Genomic DNA, 26,702 nt, shown 5'->3' with positions numbered 1-26,702 from the left:
AACATTAAAAATAGTAATGTTTCCAAACTTTTGACCTGTACTGTATATGTATAAGTATATATATGTCTGCACTTTGTGTGTACTTTTTGTGCTGGAAGCTCCTGACACTTGCCAATAAAGCTCTTTGTGATTCTGATTCTGATGTATGTGCATAGTAAAATACTATTATAACCAAATGCACAATAACATATTTTGGCTCATTAATTTAGGCCAAAATATTGTTAAATGCTGTTCTGGACACTATAGCTCCATTCCAAAACCTGTGTATTGCCTACACAGACAACGTCCTACTCAGGTCTTTCACACAGCATGCACCTCTTTGAACTTGACAAAACCACAACACTTATGGTAAAAGAAAAAAAAAAGTGAGACATGTTGCAGCAGTCAAAGATGCTAACATGATGCTTTGCTGATTGGAAGTGAGTGAATTCACGAATTCATTAAACAGCTACATATTTTCACGTATCTAAATGTTTACCATGGTTACGCTTAAAAGTATTTACAGCGATGATGATTTCTTTCCCCCGATAAACTCTTAGCCTTTTCTCTTGAGGTTTATGGGTTGAGCTTTCAATATAAACAGGAAGTGCCAGATTAGGGGAAGCTGATTCAGATAAAGAACGCTTAGCACAGACGCACTTCTCCAACTTTGAACAAGGAGTGACTCAGAGGTGAGCATCTACTGTATCTTATTACACTCTTAATTTCGAAACAGCAACGTCTCCATAACATTTACAAAAACAGCTGTGCAGGATGTTTACCATCATTAGATGAGCATTAAACTAGCATACATTTCTGCTTGTGTTAGTAAACATTGCTTAAACGATCATAAAGCTGTTGCTGAGGTCATTCGATTTCTAGACCAAATATGGGGAAGAAACACTTTAAACTTAATATTTACATTCAACCAGCCGTGCTGGTGAATGAATGTCATTAATTCATCATTACGAAAGCAGCTACAGCAGTTGGATTGCTTTACATTACTATAAATAACACAGGGGCTGCATATCTGTATTACAGTGAGTTATCAAAATGGGTTATTATTAGAATGAAACTGTCAAATAAATTGTGTTAACCTATTTCAAAAAGCAGGCACTGAAATTGTAATTTCAATTATTCTTGCACATCATAATGTTGTGTTTCCATGTTTATTATTATACCTTGCTGCTAACTTGTAAACATGCAAATACTCAACTACGGATAAGCAAATTCTCTTCTACTAAACCACACATAACTGTGCCATCATCTCCCATCAATCCCATAAATCCAACAGGACTATATTAGAAACTGCAACATATCATGCAGGGTTCAAATTGCAGTAGTCTGATGCTGATCACTGATGTAAGTGATATTAGCAAAGACCACTACAGAAAACACGTCACGACTCGCATGGCTCAGCTTTTACCAGACACTATTTTATGATGCATTATGTGCCAAAACTGGCACAGTTTTACTGCATACTCAGAAGTACAATATGTACATTCTCCACCACCAGAACACAAGTCTAGTGTGCTGCAAGTACAAGAACTGGGATGCAGCCAGGATGTAATACTTCACTTCAGAAATGATATATACAGTCAGGCAATTTTCCATGCAGTTCTTCACATAAACAACTCTCATTTCACGTAGTACATCACATGTAAGATGCTTCAGTTATCTGCTGTTAATCCAGATGTGTAAACTTTCCATACGTACGGTATGATAACACTTCTGCATCTGCAGTTCATCAGTCTAAAAGGAATTTGTGCAGAAAGGTTTTATGTCATGAGCTGTTGAGACAGAAGAACAGGTTAGAGAAATGGTTAAACAACCGTCCAGATGAAATACTGCTGGAAAGTGTCATATACTAAAACCGTAATTGAAATCTGATCAGCAGTTTTTTAATTGGTTAATCTAATAAATCTAAAACAAATGAGAATCGAAGGGCTTAATACATACAATATTGTGTTGTGGGATGTGAAGTATTTATATGAAATACAGATGGTCTTAAATGGTAAAAAAACAAATGGGATACTGTATTCATGACAAATACTTGTTAGACAACTCAGGATTTTTATGTTTGCAACTAAAATAATCAAATTAATCTTTCCCGTTTTTGACAAAATTTAAAGGGTAAGTTCACCTTAAAATGAAAATTAGTGCATAAATTACTCACCCTCAAGTCATCCTAGGTGTATATGACTTTCTTCTTTCAAACGACTCCAGTCGGAGTTATATTAAAAATTGTCTTTGATCTTTCAAGTTGTTTCATGGCACTCAGCAGGTATTGCATGCATCAGTCCAAAAGAAGTTAAATAAAAAGCGCCCATCCATCCTCACATGGCTCCGGGGAGTGAACAAAGGCCTCCTGTAGTGAATCAGTGGGGTTTTGTAAGAAAAATATCCATATTCAAAACATAATAATCACTTTAATGTAGCTTGAGCCAGCAGTTGTACACAGAAGCAGCTCCAGGCTGATGACGTAGGGGTCAGCGTTGTGCATGCTCCGGTGAGTCTCGTGAAAACTAACATTTGTTAACAAGAGCAAAGGAAGCAAATCTCCCTAAAAATAGCAAAAAAAACCAGAATCCACATATCACATATCGAAATCCTCCAACATTCTTTACAAATCCTCGTTGCGCAAAGCTGACCTCATACATTATCCGCCCGGAGCTGTGATTACATTTTAAATATGGACATTTTTCGTACAAAAAAAAAAAAACGCATCGATTCACTATAGGAGGCCTTTGTTCATCCCCCGGAGCCATGTGAGACACTTTTTTTTATGGATGGGATGTTTTTAACTTCTTTTGGACTGAGTGCCATGAAACAGCTTGAAAGATCAAAGACAATTTTTAATATAACTCCGACTGGATTCGTCTAAAAGAAGAAAGTCATATACACCTAGGAGAGTTTAGATTAGAGATGAACATTTATTAAATATTGTGTTTAATAACCACTGTTACAAGTAATAAGTAAATAAATAGGAAGTTATCTCAAATAAATTGACTAGGCATTAAAAAGAAAACTAGATAGATCCTATTAAAAATTTAAAAAAAATAAAATACTGTACATAATTGGTGTAATGCGGAGTCAGAGACATTCAGATCCATATGCAGTAGTTTATTATTAGAGTGTGGTTAAACAGGCAGTAATCCAACAACAGCATCAAGGGTGTAAAGGGATATCCAAAATCAGTAACAGTACCAGGCAGAGATCAGGGCAGGCAGCAGAGAATCAAAGGCAGAATACACAAACCAAAATCAGACACGGGACGAACAAACACTACTCGGAAATGCTAGACGGGGCTAAACAAGACTTCGCAGTGAGTTGGTGTGAGTGTGCTGCTTATATGTGTGTGTGTGTATTAGCTACAGGTGTGTGTGTAATTAGATGCAGGTGTGTGTGTGCAATCAGTCCCAGGTATGAGGCAGGATGGGAATTGGAGTTTGGAATGGAAATGGACACCAAATGCAAGAGTCCTGAGTGGAGTGCCCCCTACTGGAGTTCATGGGCACTCCAGCTGATGATCGTGACAAATGGTAACTGACCCCAAATGTATGTATGGTGATCATATTTATTAAATGAGTAAATATATTAATTTTATCCTGGAAATCAACAGTCATGCTGTCCTAGTTCTTTATAAAACATGATTTGCATGTAGGGTGACCACCTGGCTATTGCTCTGTTGCAGGTCAGCAGACCTGATTTTGCGGGACAATGCGGGACACGAGGGAGAGAAATTACTATTATTATACTAGGTGAATAAATATAGATTTTTTTATTAGATATCTTTTTGCAGTGATGTTAACATGTTTTAAATTGCTAAAAGGGTTTATAAAAATGTTAATGACGGCGCTGACCGGCGCTGTGAACGTCACTAATAATATTTAATACTAGTAATATCAGTAAAAAATTATTTTAACAGCACGTGTCTATTCAATCACCTGTAACTGGTTTTAACCATGTATAATTTTTCTCCCATTCCTTATTATATGAACAAAGACGCTTTTTCTTCTCGGGAGCTCCGAATAGATCCTTTTTTCTCTTGCGTTTTTTCTTTATTTTTTTGTGTCTGTGTGGGGTTTTTTTTCTCAGTGTTTATTTTCCCGCTCTGGCTAGCCGCTAGAACCAATAATAACGGCTGCGCTGCGCATGTCCAGTGTTTTCTTATTAACATTTTTTTTATTGTAGAATTGTAATTTAAAGGACGATGAAATAAAATGACGAAGACAAAATTAAAATGCGCGGGACAAAGCTTCAAATTTCGGGACTGTCCCGGTGGTCACCCTAAATCCTTTTGAACTTTTATCACAAAATTTGCATGGCTTGTTTTTCCTTGAAGGCAACGCCTCTCACAATATATTACTAATCACTGGAAGTAGTCTACCTGAGAGCAGGAGATACTTTAGCATCTAACATGGACCAGAACGCTTCTGTAAATGGGACTCTGGAATCTGGAATCTGCCTACATGGAAAGGCAGTGGAGCAGTACATGTACCCGACGGCTTACTCGCTGTTCTTCATCATTGGATTTCCTGCAAACTGTCTTTCCCTGTACGTTGCCTGGGTTCTGATGAAGAAGGGCAATAATTTGGCGGTTTATCTGATTAATTTGTCAGTCGGAGATCTGCTGTATATCCTAACTCTACCCGTTTGGATCGTGATGGCACGAACGATACAGTGCAGTGTTATAGCGGTGGTCATGTTCAACAGCTTCTACATGGGTTCAGGCTTTCTGTGCTGCATCTCTGTGGACCGATATTTAGCCATCGTGTTTCCGCTGCATTTCGCATGTGTGCGAGAGGGTTAGAACCACTGTGTTGTTGAGCGTCCTCATATGGCTGGCGGGCGGTGATCGTGCTTCATGTGAGTCTTTTCACCTACACGGAGACAATCTGGAACTTTTGTGCCAGTCGTATGTGCGAGGAGCCAATGATAATGACTGCCACTGCTGCAAATGTGGCCATCAGACGCGCGGCCCTGGGATTTCTGGTTCCTTATGGCGTTATTTTCCTGTCAAATGTCGAAAGCACATTATTGTAGCACGAAAGTACATTAATATAATGCGCGAGCGCGAATCTCTCTGCTCGCGCGCGGAATATAATGTGCCCAATCGCGAATCTCTCTCCTCGAGCGCGGAATATAATGTGCGGATCGCAAATCTCTCTGCTCGCACGCGCGATATAATGTGCCCGAGCGCGAATCTCTCTGCTCGAGCGCGGAATATAATGCGCGAGCGCGAATCTCTCTGCTCGCGCGCGGGATATAATGTGCCCGAGCGCGAATCTCTCTGCTCGCGCGCGGGATATAATGTGCCCGAGCGCGAATCTCTCTGCTCGAGCGCGGAATATAATGTGCGGAGCGCGAATCTCTCTGCTCGCGCACGCTCTCAGATACACATTGCTCTTGTAAGAATTTTCTCTGGGCTCGCTCAGAGAGTATGCCTGCTCTTAAAACGTGTTCAGTGCAATCGCGAATCTCTCCTCTTCGCTTAAAGTAAGCGTGTATGTGCTTAGACTGTGTCCCGTGCGTTCGCGCATGGCCAAGTACTCTTCTCTTCCATTTCTTTCTCTTTGCTCTTGGCATAAACGCTGTCAAAATGGCAACAACCAATCAGAAATAGGCTTCAATGACTGACCAATGAAAACGCGACATCGTACATGGAATCTTATTGGTTGATATTGAACCGCACATGGAACACATGGAATAAGTTCACTGAAGTTCAATCAAGACGAGCCGAGATGGATCCGCCGAATCGACGATCTCAGGTAATCAGTTTTATTTGTTTTGATGTTAAATATGTCAAATGTATCTTAGAAATGTCTGGGAAGAGGACGATTGGATTATTTTACATATAAATTACCTAGACTGTCAACCACATTGTTCAAACTACGTGCCATGCCCATTGAAGGTTAGATTTTTTAGCCAAATATATTTGAAAGCCGATTCCAAAAGGCAAAAATAATATTTTACGTCTGATAATTAACACATTGTCTCGTGCAATCACACCAGTGATTAAACATTAAGTACGTAGTGAGATCAACTGCTAAATTCAAATCTGAACAAATATTTCGGGGGAATAATAAGGGGGCAAAATGCCCCAGTAAAATCATTTTATCTATGGCTGTCACGAATGAAGTGATGTGAAATTAATGAAAAGTGTCATCTGCAATGGATTTTCTTTATCACGGATTGCAGCGTTGAGTGTTAGGCATAATCAATCACGCACTGGGTTTTTTTATTATTATTATTTATTTATTTTTTTTATATCTAAAAAATCTCACTTTCAATGGGCATGGCACGTAGTTTGAACAATGTGGTTGACAGTCTAGGTAATTTATATGTAAAATAATCCAATCGCCCTCTTCCCAGACATTTCTAAGAAACATTTGACATATTTAACATCAAAACAAATAAAACCGGTTACCTGAGATCGTCGATTCGGCGGATCCATCTCGGCTCGTCTTGATTGAACTTCAGTGAACTTATTCCATGTGCGGTTCAATATCAACCAATAAGATTCCATGTACGATGTCGCGTTTTCATTGGTCAGTCGTTGAAGCCTATTTCTGATTGGTTGTTGCCGTTTTGACAGCGTGTATGCCAAGAGCAAAGAGAAAGAAATGGAAGAGAAGAGTACTTGGCCATGCGCGAATGCACGGGACACAGTCTAAGCACATACACGCTTACTTTAAGCGAAGAGGAGAGATTCGCGATTGCACTGAACACGTTTTAAGAGCAGGCATACTCTCTGAGCGAGCCCAGATAGTACATATGCTGTAGAGAATGGTACACCGCAAGGGAGCGTCTGCAGTCCAGTACTTTTCAACATAATGATAAATGACATTTTCGATCGAATTGACGGAAGTATAGGCAGGTCTTTATATGCAGATGACGGAGCCCTTTGGATGCGGGGACGTAATCTGAAGTACCTGGAAAAGAAGATGCAGGATGCAATCGTGGTGGTGGAGGAATGGGCTAATAAGTGGGGCTTTAGAATGTCTGTTACTAAAACCCAAGTTATTTGTTTTTCAAGACGACATAAAGACATTACATTAAAACTTTATGAGCAAAAGTTGGAACAAGTGAGTGTTGTGAGGTTTTTGGGAGTTATATTTGATGAGAAACTTACATGGAACTTATATGGCAGCATATAGAGTATGTTCAAATTAAGTGTAAAAAAGTTAATAATTTGTTGAGGTGTTTGTCTGGTCAGAACTGGGGAGCTGCAAGAGGAGCATTGTTGAGGATTTACCAGACTCTCATGAGGTCTTCCCTTGATTGTGACGTGACATGACATACGTGACATACAGCCAAGTATGGTAACCCATACTCGGAATTCGTGCTCTGCTTTTAACCCATCCAAGTGCACACACACAGCAGTGAACACACACACACACCGTGAACACACACCCGGAGCAGTGGGCAGCCATTTTATGCTGCGGCGCAAGGGGAGCAGTTGGAGGTTCGGTGCCTTGCTCAAGGGCACCTCAGTCGTGGTATTGAGGGTGGAGAGAGTGCTGTACATTCACTCCCCCCACCTACAATTCCTGCCGGCCCGAGACTCGAACTCACAACCCTTGGATTGCAAGTCCGACTCTCTAACCATTAGGCCACGACTTCCCCCTGGCTGTTTATCATATATGGGAGCAGCTGAAAGTCATTTGATTAGGTTGGACAGAGAACAATCACAAGGGTTGCGTATTTGTTGTGGAGCTGTTAGATCGTCTCCTATTGCTATAAGGAGAGTTAAGTTAATGTATGCGTACTGGGTCAATCTCCAGGGTCATAGCTGTGTTCACCCAGCAAAAGCTGTGTTGAAGGATTGTTGGGAACATCAGAAGTCTAACTACTATAGCTTTGGGTGGATTGTAGATATTAAAGCCCAGAATGTAGGCTTGACGCAATTTAAGTTCAGTTCGACTGTACCATGTTCATCTATACCTCCATGGATGTTTGTTATGCCAGTAGTGGACTTGCAGCTACAACTGGCATTGAAAAAGGAAAGTAGCGGTACCCCAGAATGGCTTGTTGTTCAAAATTATTTTGAGCAGTTTAAAGAACACCTTGTACTGTATACTGATGGGTCTAAAGATCCCAACAAAGGCAGAACAGGAGCGGCAGTGAATATTCCACAATATAACATCAAAATTAAAAGAAGAACTTCTGATTATCTTGCAGTGTATACTGTTGAACTCACTGCCATTGCTTTAGCTCTTAATTGGCTGTTTATGAATTATATTGGGGGCATAAACAGAGCTGTAGTTGCCTCAGACAGTCAAGCTGCATTATTGAGCATAAAAACAGGAAAGTCATGCAGACTAGATCTATTATACAAAATTTACCATATATTGTTTCAGCTGCATAGTAAAGGTGTTTGTGTTCAGTTTGTTTGGGTCCCTGCCCATGTAGGTATTGATGGAAATGAAGAGGTGGATATTCTAGCTAAACAGGCCTTGAAATTGGATGAGGTTAACATCAATGTCCCTCTATGGAAAGCTGAAGGGAAATCTATTATTCAGGAAAAAGTGATTGGGATGTGGCAAGAGCAGTGGGATAGTAATGACACTGGCAGACATCTTTACTGTGTGCAAAGAAATGTGGGAGGGGGTAGATCTAGGGATGGAAGTAGGAGAGAAGAGGCAATGATGACACGTTTAAGGATTGGCCATTCAGGTCTCAGTAGATCTTTATTCCGTATAGGGAAACATCAGACAGGAGGTTGTGATTATTGCGGTCAGCCAGAAACAGCTGAACATGTCCTAATAGAGTGTAATAATTATATGGAAGAGCGTAGTTGTTTAACCATCAGTCCTATATAAAGAAGGAAAAGCGCTTACTTTAGTTAATCTATTAGGAGATGTATCTAAAAGTGTTAAAAATCAAGTTATGAGGTTTCTCAAAAATACGGGGTTGTTCTACCGTATTTAATATGTACATATTTATATCATAAGTATGCGCATAGGTGAATAATTCCCTCTGACTATTCTCGACGACCATCCACTCCTGTCTGGTAGATAGCGGTAAATGCACCTTAAGTTGGTTTGCCAACCGCCAGTTAAACTCTAAAAGAAGAAGAAGAAAAAGAAGAGCGAGCCCAGAGAAAATTATTACAAGAGGGTGGGGTGCCGGGCGGTTGGTAGCATTGAACTGTGACTGGAGCTGAGATGGTAGGAAGTGACGATGGATCAGGAAATGAACAGGAGGAATGGATGGAAGAAGCTGGTGAGGGAGGTAGGAATGAAATGGAGTGGAACCTAGTAAATAGGAAAAGGAAGAAAGTACATCAACATAATACGGATAGTGATAATGAGGAAAGTAATCGAAGAATCGTGGAAAGGAAGGAAGAACATAAGGTTATCATTAAATTTGAAGTGCCTGGATCAAAGAACCCATTAAAGATAACGGAAGCACTTAAAATGAAGCTAGGGAACATTAAGTATGCAATAACATTACGTGACGGAAATATAATGCTAATATGCAGAGATGAAAAGCAGAGAGAAAAAGCATTGCGATTAAAAACACTGGCAAGTAATTCAGTAAAATGCTCAAAATGGGAAGAGAGGAAAACTACTAAAGGTGTCATATATGGAATTCCAACAGAAGTGTCAGAGGATGAGATTAAAAAGAGTTTAACTGGAGCAAAGGTTGGCAAAGTTAAATGGATGCAGTATACAAGGGATGGGGTGAGGAAAGACAGTTTGTCTATAATGATCCAGTTCGAAGAAGAAGTATTGCCAACAAGAGTGATGGTTGGGTTTATGAGCTACAATGTAAGGGAATATGTAGCACCGCCGTTGAGATGCTTTAAATGCCAAAGATATGGGCATGTGGCTGCTATATGTAAAGGTAGGCAAAGGTGTGGTAAATGTGCAGGAGAACATCAATATGGGGAGTGTGGAGAAAATGTTAAACTGCAATGCTGTAACTGCGGGGGAGAACATAGTTCAGCATATGGAGGATGTGAAGTCAGGAAAAGGGGAATAAAAGTCCAAAATGTCAAGATGACAGAAGGAATATCATATGCTGATGCTATTAAAAGAGTGGAAAGTAGTGAAGCGCCAAAAATAAATGAATCCACAAGCGTGAAAACCCAAAATCAAAAGAATCAGTGCAGAATCAACAAGGATTCGTTAGTGGTTGATAAAATTAAATTTGTAACATTCGTGGCAGAGGTGATTAATTGCTCGGCTCAAACGACAAGTAGAACAGAAAGAATTAAGATAATAATTAGAGCAGCTGAGAAATATTTGGACATAAGAGAAACAACAGTAGAGTCAGTTAAAGAAGCACTTGTAGGTGGTCCCCAAGGTTCGCAGGCTACTAATGGGGTAGGTACATAATGTATTTTGAGATAATTCAGTGGAATGCAAGGAGTTTTTTAGCAAATGGGCAGGAATTTAAAAAGTATATTGAAGATTTACAACAGAAACCAAAGGTTATTTGTGTACAAGAAACGTGGTTAAAACCTAATCTTGATTTTAGAATTTTGAAGGCTATGAAAGTGTAAGGAAAGACAGGGAAATAGGAACAGGTGGAGGTGTAATAACTTTTATTGAACAAGGAGTGAGGTATAGAGAGATTAGTAATAATGAAAAAGAAGTTGTTATGGTAGAAATCTGGACTGATAAAGGTAGCGTCATGGTGATCAACTTATATAACCCATGTAAAAAATTACAAAAAGAAAAATTAGAAGAATTGGTGGAATTAAGTGGGGGATAAAGTGGTGTGGTGTGGTGACTTTAATAGTCACAGCACTTTATGGGGTAGTAAAAATACAGATTTTAATGGTAAAGTAATTGAAGAATTATTGGATGAAAATGGACTGGTGTGTATTAATGATGGATCAGGAACAAGGGTGAACATTGTAAATGGCCAGGAGTCAGTACTAGATCTTACATTGGTATCACAAAATATGGCAAGCATTTGTACATGGAAAGTTTTGAAGGAAACAACAGTAGGGAGTGATCATTATCCAGTAAAAAGGCAGAATTGGTATTAGAATACAAAAGGCAGAACAAGGAAACCTAGAAAGATGGAAATTAAAGAATGCAGGATGGGAAGCATTCAGTTATATTTGTAGTAATAGAATTATTGAAATGGATGACCAGGAAGATGGAATAGAAGAATATAATGAAAAAATAAGTAATATTATACATATAACAGCGACAGAGATAATAGGAAAGAAAACAGCAGTTAGGAAAAGGAAGTCAGTACCATGGTGGAATAAAAAGTGTGAAGAAGTTATACAACAAAGGAATAAAGCATTTAAGAAAGTTAAATCATCGTATTTATACTCGGACCTTATAAAGTATAAGAAAGCACAAGCTATAATAAGGAAAACTATTAAAACAGCTAAAAGAAACTATTGGAGAAATTACTGTAAAAATATTGGATGGGATATACAGATTTCAGATATTTGGAGTATGATTAGAAGGATGGGAGGTTTTTGCAAGAATTTTAACATGCCAGTATTAAAGAATGGAAATGAAATTGCAGTTTCAAATGAAGAGAAGGCAGAGATGCTAGCTAAAGTATTTGCAAAAGTAAATTGTAGTAGTAATTTGACTGAAGAGGCTAAGGAGTGTAGAGAAAGAGTTAGAAGAGAAAATCCTGATATTTTTAATAAATGTGAAGCAAGTGGAAACCCACTAGATGCAGATTTTACACTTTATGAATTAAAAAGAGCAATGCTAAAGTAAAAGAAACTTCTCCGGGGCAGGACGAGATATGTTATAGTATGATAGGAAAATTATCAGATGTAGCACTTTTTAAATTACTGAAGTTATACAACAAAATATGGGCAGAGGGCAAACTTCCTTCAGCATGGAAACATTCAATAGTTATCCCTGTAGGAAAGCCTGGCAAAGATAGGTCAGAAGCAACAAATTACAGGCCGATAGCAGTAACATCGAACATGTGCAAAATTATGGAGAGAATGATTACAAGTAGGCTTACATATGAAATAGAAAACAGAGGGCTTTTTACTCCTCATCAAAGTGGCTTTCGGAGAGGTAGAACAACAATGGATTCATTATTATGTTTAGAATCAGAAATAAGAAGGGCACAGATAAATAAAGAAGTTGTGATTGCAGTTTTTATTGATGTGGAAAAAGCTTATGACATGTTATGGAAAGAAGGGCTACTTATAATAAACTCAAGAATATGGGAATTAGAGGAAGAATTTATAACTGGGTGTTGGATTTTTTGTTTGAGAGGAAAATTCAAGTTAGAGTGGGAACATCTTGTTTACTGTTTATGCAGTTGAAAATGGAACACCTCAAGGGAGTGTGTGTAGCCCTCTTCTATTCAATATAATGATAAATGATATATTCAGTGGTTTACAGCAGGATGTGGGTAGATCTTTATATGCGGATGATGGGGCACTTTGGAAAAGAGGCCGAAATGTATCATATACAGTTAAGAAAGTTCAGGATGCAATAAATAAAGTTGAAGAGTGGGCACTGAAATGGGGTTTTCGAATATCAGTAGCCAAAACACAAATCATTTGTTTTACAAAAAAGAGAAATATTAATATTAATTTATCATTATATGGACAGCTTCTGGAACAGGTGTCAGTGGTAAAATTTCTTGGAGTGTGGTTGGACTCAAGATTGACTTTTTATACGCATGTAGAGAAACTGCTGACCAAGTGCAAAAAGGCACTGAATGTTATGCGATATCTAGCAGGTAGTGATTGGGGTGCAAGTAGAAGTTCTCTTAGGAATATATATATGGCTATCATCCGATCAGCAATAGATTATGGTAGTATGATTTATGGGTCGGCGAGTAAGTCTCTACTAAAAAAAGTAGATGCTGTACAGACACAGGCTTTGAGAATATGCTGTGGGGCATTTAAAAAACTTCCCCCTAGAGCTTCCATGCAAGTTGAAATGGGAGAAATGCCGTTGGAAACAAGACGTAAACAGCTGAAAATGGTATATTGGGCATCTTTGATGGGGCACAACAATGAACACCCTACTAAAGCAATATTGTTAAAAAGTTGGGAAAATGGAAAAAGTAATATTAAGAATATTGGTCAAGAAATGGAGCAAATAGCAGAATCAATAGAGGTAAAAAATATAAAATTCAGTAATACAGTACACATGTCAGCAGTTCCACCATGGATGTTTGTAATGCCTATAGTAGATCTTTTTTTAACAGATGAAGTGAAGAAACAGGATTGTGATCCAATAAAAATAAGAGTTAATAAATATATGGATCAGAAGTATTATGATATGATACAGATATTTACTGATGGTTCAAAAGATCCAGAAACTATGAAAATGGGAATAGCAGTAGTTATTCCACATTATGAAATAGTTATTAAGAAAAGAACCCCAGATTTTTTATCTGTATTTACAGCAGAGTTGGTAGCTATTGTTATGGCTCTCCAGTGGGTAGAGGAGAATAGAATAAAAAAAACGGTAATATGTTCAGATTCATTGGCTGCGTTAAAGAGCATCCAATCAGGCCAGTCTAACTGCAGACAAGATGTTATACTTGAAATACTGCAGTATATATAGAATGGAAAATCAGGGCATTTTTATTTCATTTATTTGGGTTCCAGCACATGTTGGAGTTGAAGGAAATGAGAAGGCAGATAAGCAGGCTAAGAATTCTTTGAACTTGAATCAGATAGGAATTGACATAAAAATTAGTAAGGCAGAAGCAAAAACAATAATTAGGAAAGCTCTTATAAATGCATGGCAAAAACTTTGGGAGAAAGAGAAGACTGGACGACATCTATATAGAATTCAAAGGGAAGTAGGAATACGTAACAATGACATGGGATTAAGAAGACGAGAAGAATCAGTAATAATAAGAATTAAAATAGGACATACTGCATTGAATGGAAATTTAAATAGAATTAAGAAACATCCAAATGGATTATGTATGCATTGTGGGATTTGTGAAACTGTAGAGCATGTACTGTTGCATTGTAGAGCATACAACAACGAACGACAAATGCTAGAAGCTAAAGTAATAGAAGAAGGTGGAAGCATGATGCTAGTAGATATATTAAGTAAGCTAAAAAGGAATAAGAATAAATAGATTTGCTTTGTTGAAATATCTTAAAGATACAGGAAATTATATAAGAATATAATGATGGTTATGTATTTATTTGTTTATTTATTTATTTATTTTTGACTATTAGTGGTATTATTTAGTATGATAAACATACATATATGATACATATACATGCATCGATGCTCCACACTCCAGTTCAGATGGTGGCGGTAATGCACTAATAAGCTAGTCTGCCAACCGCCAATAAACAGAAAGAAGAAGAAGAAGATTATTACAAGAGCAACTTGTATCTGAGAGCGCGCGCCCAGGAGAGATTCACGCTCCGCGCATTATATCCCGCGCGCGAGCAGAGAGATTCGCGCTCGCACATTATATTAATGTACTTTCGCGCTACAATAATGCGCTCTCGACATTTGACAGGGAAATAACGCCATAGTTCCTGTGCTCATCATGAGCTTCTGCTTCGAGGAGATCATCAGGGCGCTGTAGAAAAGCACCTCTACTGTGGTCAGCGAACGGAGAAAGATCTGCCGCCTTCTCTTCTCTCTCCTTTTCACCTACTTGTTGGCTTTTATGCCCTTCCAGGTGGTGATGTTCATCAGAGGACTGCTGGAGCCTGGAAACTGCAGCGTCACGCACAATCTAAGAGACTATTACATGGTGTTTGTGGCTACGACTACAATAAACAGTGTTTTAGACCCCATCCTTTACTGTCTCATAAGTGACAGTGCTAAAACTGAAATGAAAAGACTTTTTAAAGTCTGTGAGGAGCAATTCAGTAAGATTTATTCATCTGTTTTGAAAGCCTGACATTCTGAATATACTGCTTCATGTCTTGACAGACTCATTTGTTATTAACAGACTGAATATGTTCTCATGAACCTTAGCGTGTAAAATCTGACTTGGACTTTTTTTGAGGATCATATTTGATACATCAGGCTTTTATGGCTCATATAATATGATATTGTTATAATAGCCTATGGAGGAAAACCTGCTTAATTTTTATTTCAGAGACTCAAACTGAGCAAAAAATGCAATTTGGTGTAATTTATATGATTAAAAAAATTCTAAAGCTTGTAATGTAAATCAATGAGATATTTCTGACAATTTAGTGGATACTTACATAAAATTATATAAACATCAGTGGTCACTCTATATCTCCAATAATGTCTTCGTAAGATGAGATGTAAATGATCCAAACATATAATGCATTGATTGAGAGATGAAGAAATAAAGGCTCCTCAGAAGATGTGAGATGCTCTGGAGGCTTGTGAAGATCATTCCTCCACTGAGGAACAGTGAAAGTAAAGCTTCTGGAAACAAACGCTCCTCAAAAGATCCTGATGATCAGATTTGAGACTCTAAAACATGATTGATGGAGAATCAAGTAAAGCTGAGCTGCTTCAGTGCAACAGTGTTCGTCTGGAAATATTACTACAGTTATTCTTACATCAACCTGATAAAAATCAGTAAACATTGACAGCAGAAAAACACACGTGAAGCACCAGCTGATGATGTGTTTGTAAAATTACACTGAAAAGGACATTTACTTGTTAAAAACGTCAATCAGATGACAGAAGACATGGAGTAGATGGATTTTCAGCTAAATTTGTATCATTCACAGGCCTTACAAATTTGTGTATCATATATGATACAGTAGCTTTATAGGGTTAAAAACCTAAAGGCTTCTGTTTAAAAAGTTTGTATATAAATTGTAAGTATGTGTGAAATTGTTTTGATGACTTCACTGTTATTTTGAGATGTGGAAAATAGTCATATACAAATGAGCAGGTGAGTGCAACCCTGTGCATTTGGTTGGTGTGATTATTAGTTTCCAGAAATGAAAAGAGAGGTGTGAAACATAGCTTATCCGCTGCAACAAAAATGCAAAGATGCTATCGAAATATTGTCTGTGGTTTCTGAGAGATGTTTAACTTGACGTTCATCTGGCAGACAATGCAAAAAAACAAAAAAAAAAACGCTGCTATTAAAATACTTGATGTAAAGAGGAAATGGCTCACTAAAAGTAAGTTCACTCCATTCTTCCCTCACTCTTCTTACATTGCTTACCCCATAAGAAGTTTGGCTTTCAAAATGGATCATGTAGCTTGTTGGTGGACATGACTTTGCTCTACTTTAATATCTGTAATTTATTGACCCTTAAAATAGTTTAGCTGAAATTTCAAACTGCAATCTGAACCAGTCTGTGACATGCCATAACTCAACCTCATTATCAATAATGTACAGACAGAATCCCAGAAAAACATCATGACTCTTTTTTATGGGTAAAAGCATATAGACACACACACACACACCACAAAACACAGTGGGGTACGGAACGTATTCAGACCCCTAAAGTTTCACGATCTTTGTTATAAGTCCAGAGCATTACTCAAAAATCATTTGGAGTTCAATTTTTTTAAGTATACAGACCCTATTTGCTCAGTAAGTTTAGTAGAAGCACCTTTTTGATCTAATTTTCGCCTGAATAAAGTGACTGTAAAGATGCAACAAGTTTTGCCACACTTGGAGGGGATCCCTCTGCCATTCCTCCTTGCAGATCCTCTCCAGTTCTGTCAGATTGGATGGTAAACCGGTGTGAACAAGCTATTTTCAGGTCTCTCCAGAGATGTCTCAATTGGGTTTAATCGGGCTCCTGGCTGGGCATTCAGGAACAGTCACGAGTTGTTGTGAAGCCACTCCTTCGTTACTTTAGCTGTGTGCTTAGGGTCATTGTCTTGTTTGAAGGTAACCTTCGGGCCCAGATAGTCTGAGGTCCGGAGCACTCTGGAGAAGGTTTTCGTACCAGATAATCCCTGCACTCCGCATTCATCTTTCCCTCATGTGCAACAGTTAAACGGAAAAACAACAGCATGATGCTGCTTCCTGCATGTGTATTGGACAGGTGATGAGCAGGTGCCTGGTTTTTCCACACATCCCACCTTAGAATAAGGCCAAAATGATAATATCTTGGTCTCTCATCAGACCAAGAATCTTATTTCCTGTTTTTTAGCAAACGCCATGGCGGGCTTTCATGTTCTCTTGCACTGAGGAGAGGCTTCCGTCGGGCCACTCTGCCATAAAGCCCCGACAGGTGGAGGGCTGCAAGTGATGGTTGACTTTCTACAACTTTCTATCTCCCTACTACTGCATCTCTGGAGCTCAGCCACAGTGACGTCTTTGGGTTCTTCTTCCCACCTCTCTCATCAGGCTCTTCTTTCCCCGATGGCTACGTTTGCCGGACGGCCAGCTCTACAGGACTGTGGTTCTGGTCGTCCCAAACATCTTCCATTTAAGTGATTATGGAGGCCACTGGGCTCTTAGGGAACCTTAAGTGCAGCAGAATTGTTTTTTGTAACCTGTGTGCCAGATCTGTGCCTTGCCACAATTTCTGTCTCTGAGGCTCTTCAGACGCAGTTTCCTTTGACCTCAGCAATGATTCTCATTTGCTCTGACATGGCACTGTGAGCTGTAAGGTCTTATATAGACAGGAGTGTGGCTTTCCTAATCAAGTCCAATCAGTATAATCAAACACACAGCTGGACTCAGATGAAGGTGTAGAACCATCTCTGTGATGATCAGAAGAAATGGACAGCACCTGAGTTAAATATATGAGTGTCACAGCAAAGGGTCTGAATACTTAGGACCGTGTGATATTTCAGTTTTTCTTTTTTAATAAATCTGCAAAAATGTCAACAATTCAGTGTCTTTCTGTCAATAAGTGCTGCTTTTACAACATTATATCAAAAAACTGCAATAAAAAAAACAAAGAAAAAAAAATGTAAAGGGGTCTGAATACTTTCCGTACCCATTGTAGTTAACAAACAGTGGTTATCAGAAGAAACATAAATAGAAGAGTGAGAAATCATATTTCGGGAAGGCAGAGCACTCACGGAACTGTCCACTTCTTCAGTGTTTGGTGGTTTCTGCACACTGTGGTTAAACAGAAGCAAAACAAGGAAGTCATGTTTGCTTTTACTTCCTCCCATGGATAGGATATCATTGTAACATGCAGTTCTTTCGTGTATATCTTAGTAAATCTTATCTAATAAAACTTTTTGTCCAAAAAAAGCTGATTCCTGAATCTCTGCACTTATGGTGAGTTTACATTTGATTCTCTTCAGATAAATATTCAGCACATGGGCTTTTCATGGTACATACAAAGGTTTGTTTGGTTGATTTATTGCAACATTCTAGTGACGCTACAATGTTATTCTAGTAATATTTGGTCTGTTTTGTGATATATATTGTGGGTCAGTAAATAAATCCACTTAAAGAGAAAGCACTCCTTCTGTCATCATTTACTTGCCCTCATGTCACTCAACTCGTGTAACATTATTTATTTTGTATAAGCAGATCTTAGGCAGAATATTGACCCGGCTATTCTGTACAGCAAAAGCAACCAGTGACCGTTAAGCTTAAGCATTGACAAAATATCGAAAAATAGTCCATATATTACAATATTGCAAGTCTATATTACAAGGAGTGTACATCACAAGTCTTTTAAATCAATATGATAGTGTTGCGTGAGGAAGAGATGAAAATGTACAGCTCGAATGGCTTAAAATGACTTACATTTTATGTTTTTTTTGTTTGTTTGTTTGTTTGTTTGTTTTCAAAAGCAACTTACATTGTATTAAAGGTGTTTCAGTTCATGTATTCCTTCGGAATCAAATGTCAATCTTTACTGTTTAATCTACATCAGAGGTTTTGGGATCACTATGATTTTTCTTTGAAAGAAACTGCTTTTTTCTTTTTTTTTTTTTTTATTCAGCAAAGATGCCTTAAAATGTTCCAAAGTCACAAAACATGCTGTTCTTTTGAACTTTCCATTTATCAAATATCAAATGCATGACCGTTACCACAAATATATTTAACAGCATAACTGTTTTCAACATTGATAGTAATCAGAAATGTTTCTTGAGCATCAAATCAGCATATTAGAATGATTTCTGAAGGATCATTTTTATAATATATTCATTATTAGCTATTATAGCAAATAGCTATTAGAAATTATTTGTGTAATAGTATTTCACAATATTACTGTTTTTATTACTGTCTAAATTCTAAAAATCTAAAATAAAAAATATTAAAAAAAAAAACTTTTAAATCTGCTATCGACCCTAAGTGACTTTAATTATTTTTTATTTATTTATTTTCGCCATTTTGACCTCGACAGCATCTGTCCACATTCACTTATAGAAAAGAGTAGCAAGAAAAGAGGTTTGGAGCAATGGTGAAAAAACTACAGTTTTGCATGAATAATTTGGTTCATATTTGCTATTCTACTGTGAAGTTAAACTATCACATAGTAACTAATGTTTATTTCTAATCTAGCTGCCTTGAGATGAACATAATGGTCGAATTGATGAACAACTCCAGCACAAATGAAACAGATGACTGCTACCCGTCTGCACATCCTGAAAAGATGGTATTCGTAGGCCTGCAACTGGCTGTGATCCTGATCGGCATCCCGTCCAACATCTTCTTCCTGTTTGTGTCGTATCGGCTCATCCGTCAGAAGAACGAGCTGGGCGTCTATCTGTTTAACCTGGCTTTCTCGGACCTCTTGTTTATCACGTGCTTACCAGTGTGGGTTCAATTCTGTCTTTACGACCGGTGGCTTCACGGCAAGACGATGTGTTTTATTTGTGTTTTCCTGCTCTTCACACACTTCTACACCAGCGCTATGCTTCTAAGCTGCATCGCGGTGAATCGGTACTTAGCCATCGTTTACCCGCTCAAATTTTGCACTTTTAGACAGCGGAAGACTGCGGTCAGCATGAGCATTGCTGCTTGGATTTTTACTGTTGTATTCAATGCAATGACCGTGCATCCAGAGAGTGTCTACGATGAGGAAGAATTAATCTGCTTGGATTTATTTCCTTTACCCGAAAAGCAAAAAATAGCCAACGTTGCTCGTTTTGTTGTAGGCTTTCTCATTCCTGCATTGGTTGTGGGTTTCTGTTATTGGCAGATATGTTCGGATGTGAAGAGAAACCAAATGCTTGGGTCAGTGGAGCGCCGGCATGTCTTCAGGCTTCTTGGATGCATTATGTTGACCCTTAATTTATGTTTTGGACCTGTGCACATCATGATGGTTTTGAGGGTTTTGCTGGAGGTTTGTCCATATCCCAACTGGCTCTTCATTGGATATAAGGTCTGCGCCTTACTCGCCATGCTCAACTGCCTGGCTGATCCACTTCTGTACTGCTTCATGAGCAGAACGGGTCAAGCCAGCGCTTTAAATGTGTTACTCATCCTCAGGAGAAAATGGAAGAAAGAGTGTCAAAAAGAGATGGAACAACAAAACAGCCAAATTCTTGGAACTGCTACCGTTCCAATCACAGAAACAACCTTAAGGACTGAATTCAGCACTGACCACTTGTGATCAGATCATGCTGATGTTTATATATGCTATACTGTTTTAAAAAGAAACTGGACTAAAACTAAGGAATGAAATGAAGCCTTACAACTTTACAAGCTGTACGTTCAAACACAAACTGTCTGCCAAAGCTCATTTCTGTCATGACAACTCTCGGAGGGATTGGCATGGTAATGTACATGACAATGTTAGTGTATTTGGTTTTGGCGGAATAGATCTGCTACGCTGCTGCTGCTGCTGCGGCAGGGCAAGTACAGAGACTTACTACTGCCAATACATCCACAACATGCTGCTGTGAGCATGTAAGAAATATTGCTGCTGCAAATATAACACATGAAATGACCCCCATATAGCATACACTATCAAATCTTAACAGATCTATACAGGTGGAGCTGGGGAAGGTGAAGGGTTTCTAAAGCAAGCTGCACTGCTATCGCAATCACTAGTCATATATTTGAATGTTGAGCAGCGAGCTTATTGGCTACCGATACAGGAGAGAACCAATCAGCTGTGCCATGTGATGATGTCATTAGATCAGATTGAGTTAGACCTATCGGTATGCACCATCTAGATTTTCATGCCAGAGCTCTGTATTTGTCTAAAACATCCAGGTTGTAATATGTTCAAACAAACTATTCCTTTATTAAAAATCTCTGAAAGAAAGATAATATAATTTTTAATAAAGAGAAAGTTGACATTTAAACACAAAATACTGACCATGAACTGTATGTCTGCATCAAGACCTTGGATTTTGAGAAATGAGAACAGTGTTTCATCAGAATTTCCTGTTGGTTTCATCTAGTGTAGGCACCAGTTCGCACTTTCACTTTGACAGCCTCTTCTTCCCTAATATTTTGCTCAAAATATTATAAACATCTGAAGTGTAACTAGTTAAATATATTTTGAGTGTGATATCTTATACAAGGCTGTGTCCAACTTCGATAGCAACATTGCCTTGCTTTTTCAATAATAGAACTTCCTATACTAATGCATACCGTTTATGAACAAAAACTAAACTGTTCAAATGTTCAAAGTATATGCATATATTCAGTTTTTAACATTGATACATGATATGAGTGTACATTTGTGTAAATAGATCAATTTGGAGAAGACATCACAGTTACATAACTTGCATTTGCATGCGCATAGTGGTGGCACAAAAACACTGGTGACGAGTGGAAGGAAATGGGTAAAATCCATGGAATAAGAGAAACGAAAAAAAAAGGTTGTGCCTTTGGATGTCATTTGAAGCTAAACGCAGATGTTTAAATGAGCCCGGTCTCATGAAAATGTGTATAAATAGTACGCCAAATAAAAACAAAAACTCTTGGTATTGATACTCAAAAACTGACTTTGGTGTGCATATGATACACACGCTTTTGACTTGCATATGATATGCATCTACCCCACAACCCTAATAGTACCCATTGCGTACCATACACACGCCAAAGTCAGTTTATGCCTTTACAATACCATGAGTTTTTGTTTTTATTTGGTGTACTATTTATATGCACTTCACAGTCCTCATGTGTTACCTTCCAGAAACGGTCTGTCTGCAATAGTGCAACAATTGTTTTTGCAGTCTATTTTTACTGTGCTATATGCGCTGAATTAAAGCTCAATGTTTGAAGGGGAAATTTACATGGATTGATAGTCATTTCACCATAAATGCAAATAATTAAAGTCTACTGTGTATCACAGTCATCACATATAGATTTTTCACTAGGGTTAAAGCAAGGAAAATGGCACTTTTAGATAAACAAGGCAATAATAGATGGAACTCTTTGAGGTATAAAAACAAAGTTCTTCATGAACTGCAGGATTGCTTGTAATGAAGATTTAAATGCAAAATAAAATGCAGAAGAGCTGACTGTTTCTGTCAGTTGTAAATTTTAATTTGAAATGTTTGTGATAGCCTACTACTTTCTAACATAAGAAAAGCATGTCTTACGTTTAAATCTTTTCCTGCTTAAGCAAAATTATATTATACTATAAAAAACCTAGAAGTAAAATGCACTGAATAATACGTTGCTTGTATTTACAGTATTGCATTTAAAAATGAATACGTCTATGAAATTGTATTATTGTATCCTCTTCTGCTTTCAAACCAGTGTTCTTTGGTCGTATCATGTCAATCGTCTTGTAAACCAAAAGCTTTCGTCATCAGCGTCTACCTCCACCCACATCCTTCTCCTCATTCCCGACAACATCTTTGATCAGCCCCGTGAACCTAACCTAAACACGTCTGCGAGTTCACTAGCGGTGCTTTTACTGATGGGCATAAATCCGATTCCTAGTTCCTCTCGGCTCATCCTGTTGGATCAGATGCTCAACTCGATGCGTCAGCAGACATCTGGGGTTTTGAGACCATTTCAATACCTTCATACCCTTGATGTGCCCTTAGTGAGACGTAACTTGGTTACAAAAGCTTCAGAGCATGAATATCATCCATCATTCATCATTCTGTCAGGTTCCTACACACGCCTTGATATTGCAAAACATAATTATAGTGCAATCTAATTGACATTAGAATTATTTTTTATTAAACTGAAAAAAAGTGTATGATTGACTTTTAAACATTTTTTACTTAAAAATTGCTCCAGAATTATCCAAATAGCCTAGTTACAAGTAAATGGCAACACACTGAATTAAGCATTACATTTTGAAGTAGAAAGACCAAAATTGTCTGTACTTATTTTAAGGTATTTGCTTGTAAAATGTATTCCAATCATCTTTTTTGCAGTGCACAAATGATATTTTTAAAAAGGAAATGCTGTCTGACCAAAATATCTCATACGCATACAACACAGACATCTACAATTCAAACCACTGATACAAACTGTGCACAAGTACCATCAGATAAACGAGAGTTTCGGGTTGCTGTGTTTGTGGTTATATTAAAAATTGTCTTTGATCTTTCAAGCTGTTTCATGGCACTCAGCAGGTTTTGCATGCATTGGTCCAAAAGAAGAAAAAAAACAACCAAATTCAAAAAAAAAAATGGCTCTGGGGGGTGAACAAAGGCCTCCTATAGTGAATCGATGCGTCTTTATAAGAAAAATATCCATATTCAAAACGAAATAATTTTTTTAAGCCAAAACATTTTTTTAGACTGCATTAAAACACTGAACATTTGAACGAACATGAATAGGTAAAATTACAAATTGACTAACTTCCCTTTTGTTTTTCAGTTTTGCGCTTAAAATATTGTTTTCTCTCCTTAATATAGGCATGAATCTTCCATGACAGGTGTAAGATTGCTGATCTTAGTTACTCAGTCAGAAGTTGACTCTAAATCCGATTTTCATTCACTGTCTGACAACAAAACAATATTACATTGTTTCCATAAACAACACAATCAAATACAACATATTTTCACATTTTTGAATAATGCTAAAGACACTAAATAACACACATGTGCATATGGGAAAATGATGTGGTGACTGAAACATGACACAAAAATCTTTTTATTTTTATCATTTTCATCAATCTTTTTTTCTTGTCATTTTTTATATTGTTTTTTAATATGTTTATATTTTTATTAATATTTATTTCAGTTTTAGTTTTAGTTACATTAGTACATCAAGTTAAACTAAAAATTAGAAATGTTGCTTTGGCATAGTAAAAATAAAGATAAAATATTTTTTATTACATTTTATTTCAAGTTTTATTTTTAAATATGGTTTTATTTTTAAATTTAATAACAAAGGTGACAACTTTGTTCTGCACAAAATATTTGTTCAAAAAATGCATAGCGTGAGAAAATGTTTAAAAACAGAGATGCAAAGATTAAAGAGAAGAGGAAGATAATTCAAGTTTGGCTGTTTGGTCAGAGTTTTGCAAGTGTGGTGGTGTTACATGTTCATTCTTTCGTAGAGGCAATATTGGCAATATTGTAGCCTATGAGGTTCCAACCGAGGCCGGCCAGATCATTGCTGGTTGAAAAACTTCACCCAATACCCTGCCAGGATGACTTGAAATACAGTCAGCCTTGGCAATTTTTGGGGAAGTTGTGGCCTAATGGTTAGAGTCTGACTCCTAACCCTAAGGTTGTGGGTTCGAGTCTCGGGCCGGCAATACCACGACTGAGGTGCCCTTGAGCAAGGCACAGAAACCCCAACTGCTCCCCGGGCGCCGCAGCATAAATGGCTGCCATGATACCCACTGCTCCGGGTGTGTGTTCACGGTGTGTGTGTGTTCACTGCTGTGTGTGTGCACTTTGGGTGGGTTTAAAGCAGAGCACGAATTCTGAGTATGGGTTACCATACTTGGCTGTATGTCACGTCACTTTCACTTTTGTCACTTTTTTTTCATCACATGGAGAAATTATGACGAGAAAAAGCTTAAGAAAATTGTGGTGAAATATGCAAATTTTTTAGCAATTGTAACTAGCCAGGCAGACACTGAATCCATTCAACCTTTAATATCAATGCACATTTCAGCAACTTTGTATTTTCCATATAGTAAGTCTATCATAACGGGGAAAACCAATGGTCTACTACGGGTCTGGCTGCAGACAAAAACCATCATTAAAAGACCAACACAACCAGAGGGTCTGGCTGCAGACTTGCACTTGCATTCTCAGACTTGCACTCTCAGACACTTGAAAATTGTGTTGCTGTTTGGTTGTAAGTAATCTTAAAGATTCCTAAACGCATCTTCTACTTTCGCAAGGCCAAATAAAAAGCTTTTGCTTTCACCTAGACACACACAGCATCTCCCGGACATGACTGCTTCAACACTAACTGTGTTACTGAAACCACGCCTTCTTTCTTTGCGTGAACCAAGACGTGGGGGTGTGTTAGAACGAGCTGTTAGTGACGTAGACATGTGGGGCGTGTTAGAATGAGCCGTTTTAGGAGGGTTTGATAAAATTGATAAAATCTCTTTGAATATCTCTTTGGGTTTGAGATTTTAGTGTTTGCAACTTTACAGATCTTCTTCATGAACCAAGAGCTTGTAACACTCCAAAGAGAAAGGAAAAAATGAAATCGCATCATATGACCCCTTTAATTGTTTAATCACCACCACAGAGCATCTTGTCTCCATTGGCAACACACACAATGTGTGTCAATTGCAAGTGACGTCGCAGGTAGCTGAGAGAGCAAGTGGCGATTGCAAGTGACTTGGTAATTTAGTTTCTTTGTCTTCACCACCTGGCTACTGTTGTAAAATGTTGAAAGATTCAAACAAAAAGTAATCAATAAATAGAACAAAATAAAAAAATAAAAAAAGACTGTTAGTGATGTCACTAGCGGAAGCGCAAGTGTCTGAGAGTGCAAGTCTCAGAATGCAAGTGCAAGTTTGCAGCCAGACCCTTCTCCTACAACTTGAGAAGTCATTCAATATGAGCTGTGACAGATAACTTTTCATTTCAACTGATTCCTTACACTTTTGTTTTGTTTATCATTTGTTGCTTTATGGATGAAATTAATTCATATAAATGTAAAGGCTATATTTACATAAATATGTTTAAAGCTGATGAGATCCGTCCGAATAAAACCAACACTTGTCTGTCTCTCAAGTGCACAATGTGCAATGCAGATCTAAAATAAACGACAGTTTCCTTGGAAACCGCTCTACCCAAACACTACATGTCTTCAATGTTTAACAAAGCTAACAAACTCTTAAATGTAATCTTTCAAAAAACACTCACAAAGTCAAAATTTCGAATAAATATATCAATAGCGCACAATCAATGGCTCTCCTGCAAAATCAGTACGTTTCGAGCGCGCAAACAAACACAAACGGTTGCACTGAGAAAAGCACCCAAAACCCATTTTTTATTAAATAATAATTGTTCAATAAAAATAAAAAAGGTATTAATAAAATATAAAAGTTGGTCTTTGGGGCGGGGGCGGGGAGTCAGGTGACTTTTCTGGGCATTTTTAACGGTATAGAGTGGATTACTTTTCTGGCCAGTGGACTCATACGGTAAATCTTCTTTCTGAATTCCAATGATGTTTCTTCAGCCCTCAATTTCATGCCACCACGAACATAAGTTAACATGCATGTGGATTAGATAGCTTAAATGTAGTTTTTTGCAAAGACTTGGCAAATTGATTCACTGTTTCGAAGCGCTAGAAACACCACACGCTGTGTTGACCCTGCTGGTCAAAACTTTGCAAATGCAACAAAAACAGGCCAAGCATGTGTAAAAAACAGCTTTTGCAAGCCATTTGCAAACGCTTTATTAAAAACATAATATAGGTATATTAAACGTATAAAGCCCTAAGTGTTCTTTTATTCATTTGTGAGGGCTGTTTTGTTTGTTATACGAAAGGCTTGTCTAAAAAGCTCAATA

The 26,702-nt window shown here is 37.8% G+C and overlaps 1 protein-coding gene and 2 pseudogenes across 2 annotated transcripts; all 3 read left to right on the top strand.

Annotated features, from left to right (window-relative positions):
- The first annotated feature begins 594 nt into the window (after window positions 1-594).
- On the top strand, window positions 595-21,054 carry LOC109078560 (psychosine receptor-like). Of its 2 annotated transcripts, none has more exons than XM_042743155.1 (2): window positions 595-671; window positions 19,351-21,054. In XM_042743155.1, the coding sequence occupies exon 2, from the start codon at window positions 19,361-19,363 to the stop codon at window positions 20,402-20,404; it is 1,044 nt and encodes a 347-aa protein (XP_042599089.1). In that variant the 5' UTR covers window positions 595-671; window positions 19,351-19,360; the 3' UTR covers window positions 20,405-21,054. The 2 variants fall into 2 exon arrangements, with proteins under 2 accessions (XP_042599089.1, XP_042599088.1); XM_042743154.1 differs by lacking the exon at window positions 595-671 and adding an exon at window positions 17,982-18,111.
- Window positions 4,400-5,025, top strand: LOC109059137 (annotated as a pseudogene).
- A 3,208-nt stretch (window positions 21,055-24,262) lies between the features above and the next one.
- Window positions 24,263-24,435, top strand: LOC122140293 (annotated as a pseudogene).
- Window positions 24,436-26,702: the final 2,267 nt, after the last annotated feature.

Source organism: Cyprinus carpio, chromosome B17 (assembly GCF_018340385.1).
Source record: "Cyprinus carpio isolate SPL01 chromosome B17, ASM1834038v1, whole genome shotgun sequence".
Lineage (NCBI taxonomy): Eukaryota > Metazoa > Chordata > Actinopteri > Cypriniformes > Cyprinidae > Cyprinus > Cyprinus carpio.
The sequence above is the reverse complement of the archived record's forward strand: the minus strand, read 5'-3'. Positions and strand labels throughout refer to the sequence as shown.

Excerpts from the sequence above, each read along its gene's own strand:
- LOC109078560 (XM_042743154.1), top strand. The coding sequence starts at position 18,023 with ATGCAGTTCTTTCGTGTATATCTTAGTAAATCTTATCTAATAAAACTT. Across the intron at positions 18,112-19,350 it reads CCTGAATCTCTGCACTTATG|CTGCCTTGAGATGAACATAA; the intron begins GTGAGTTTACAT and ends TTTCTAATCTAG.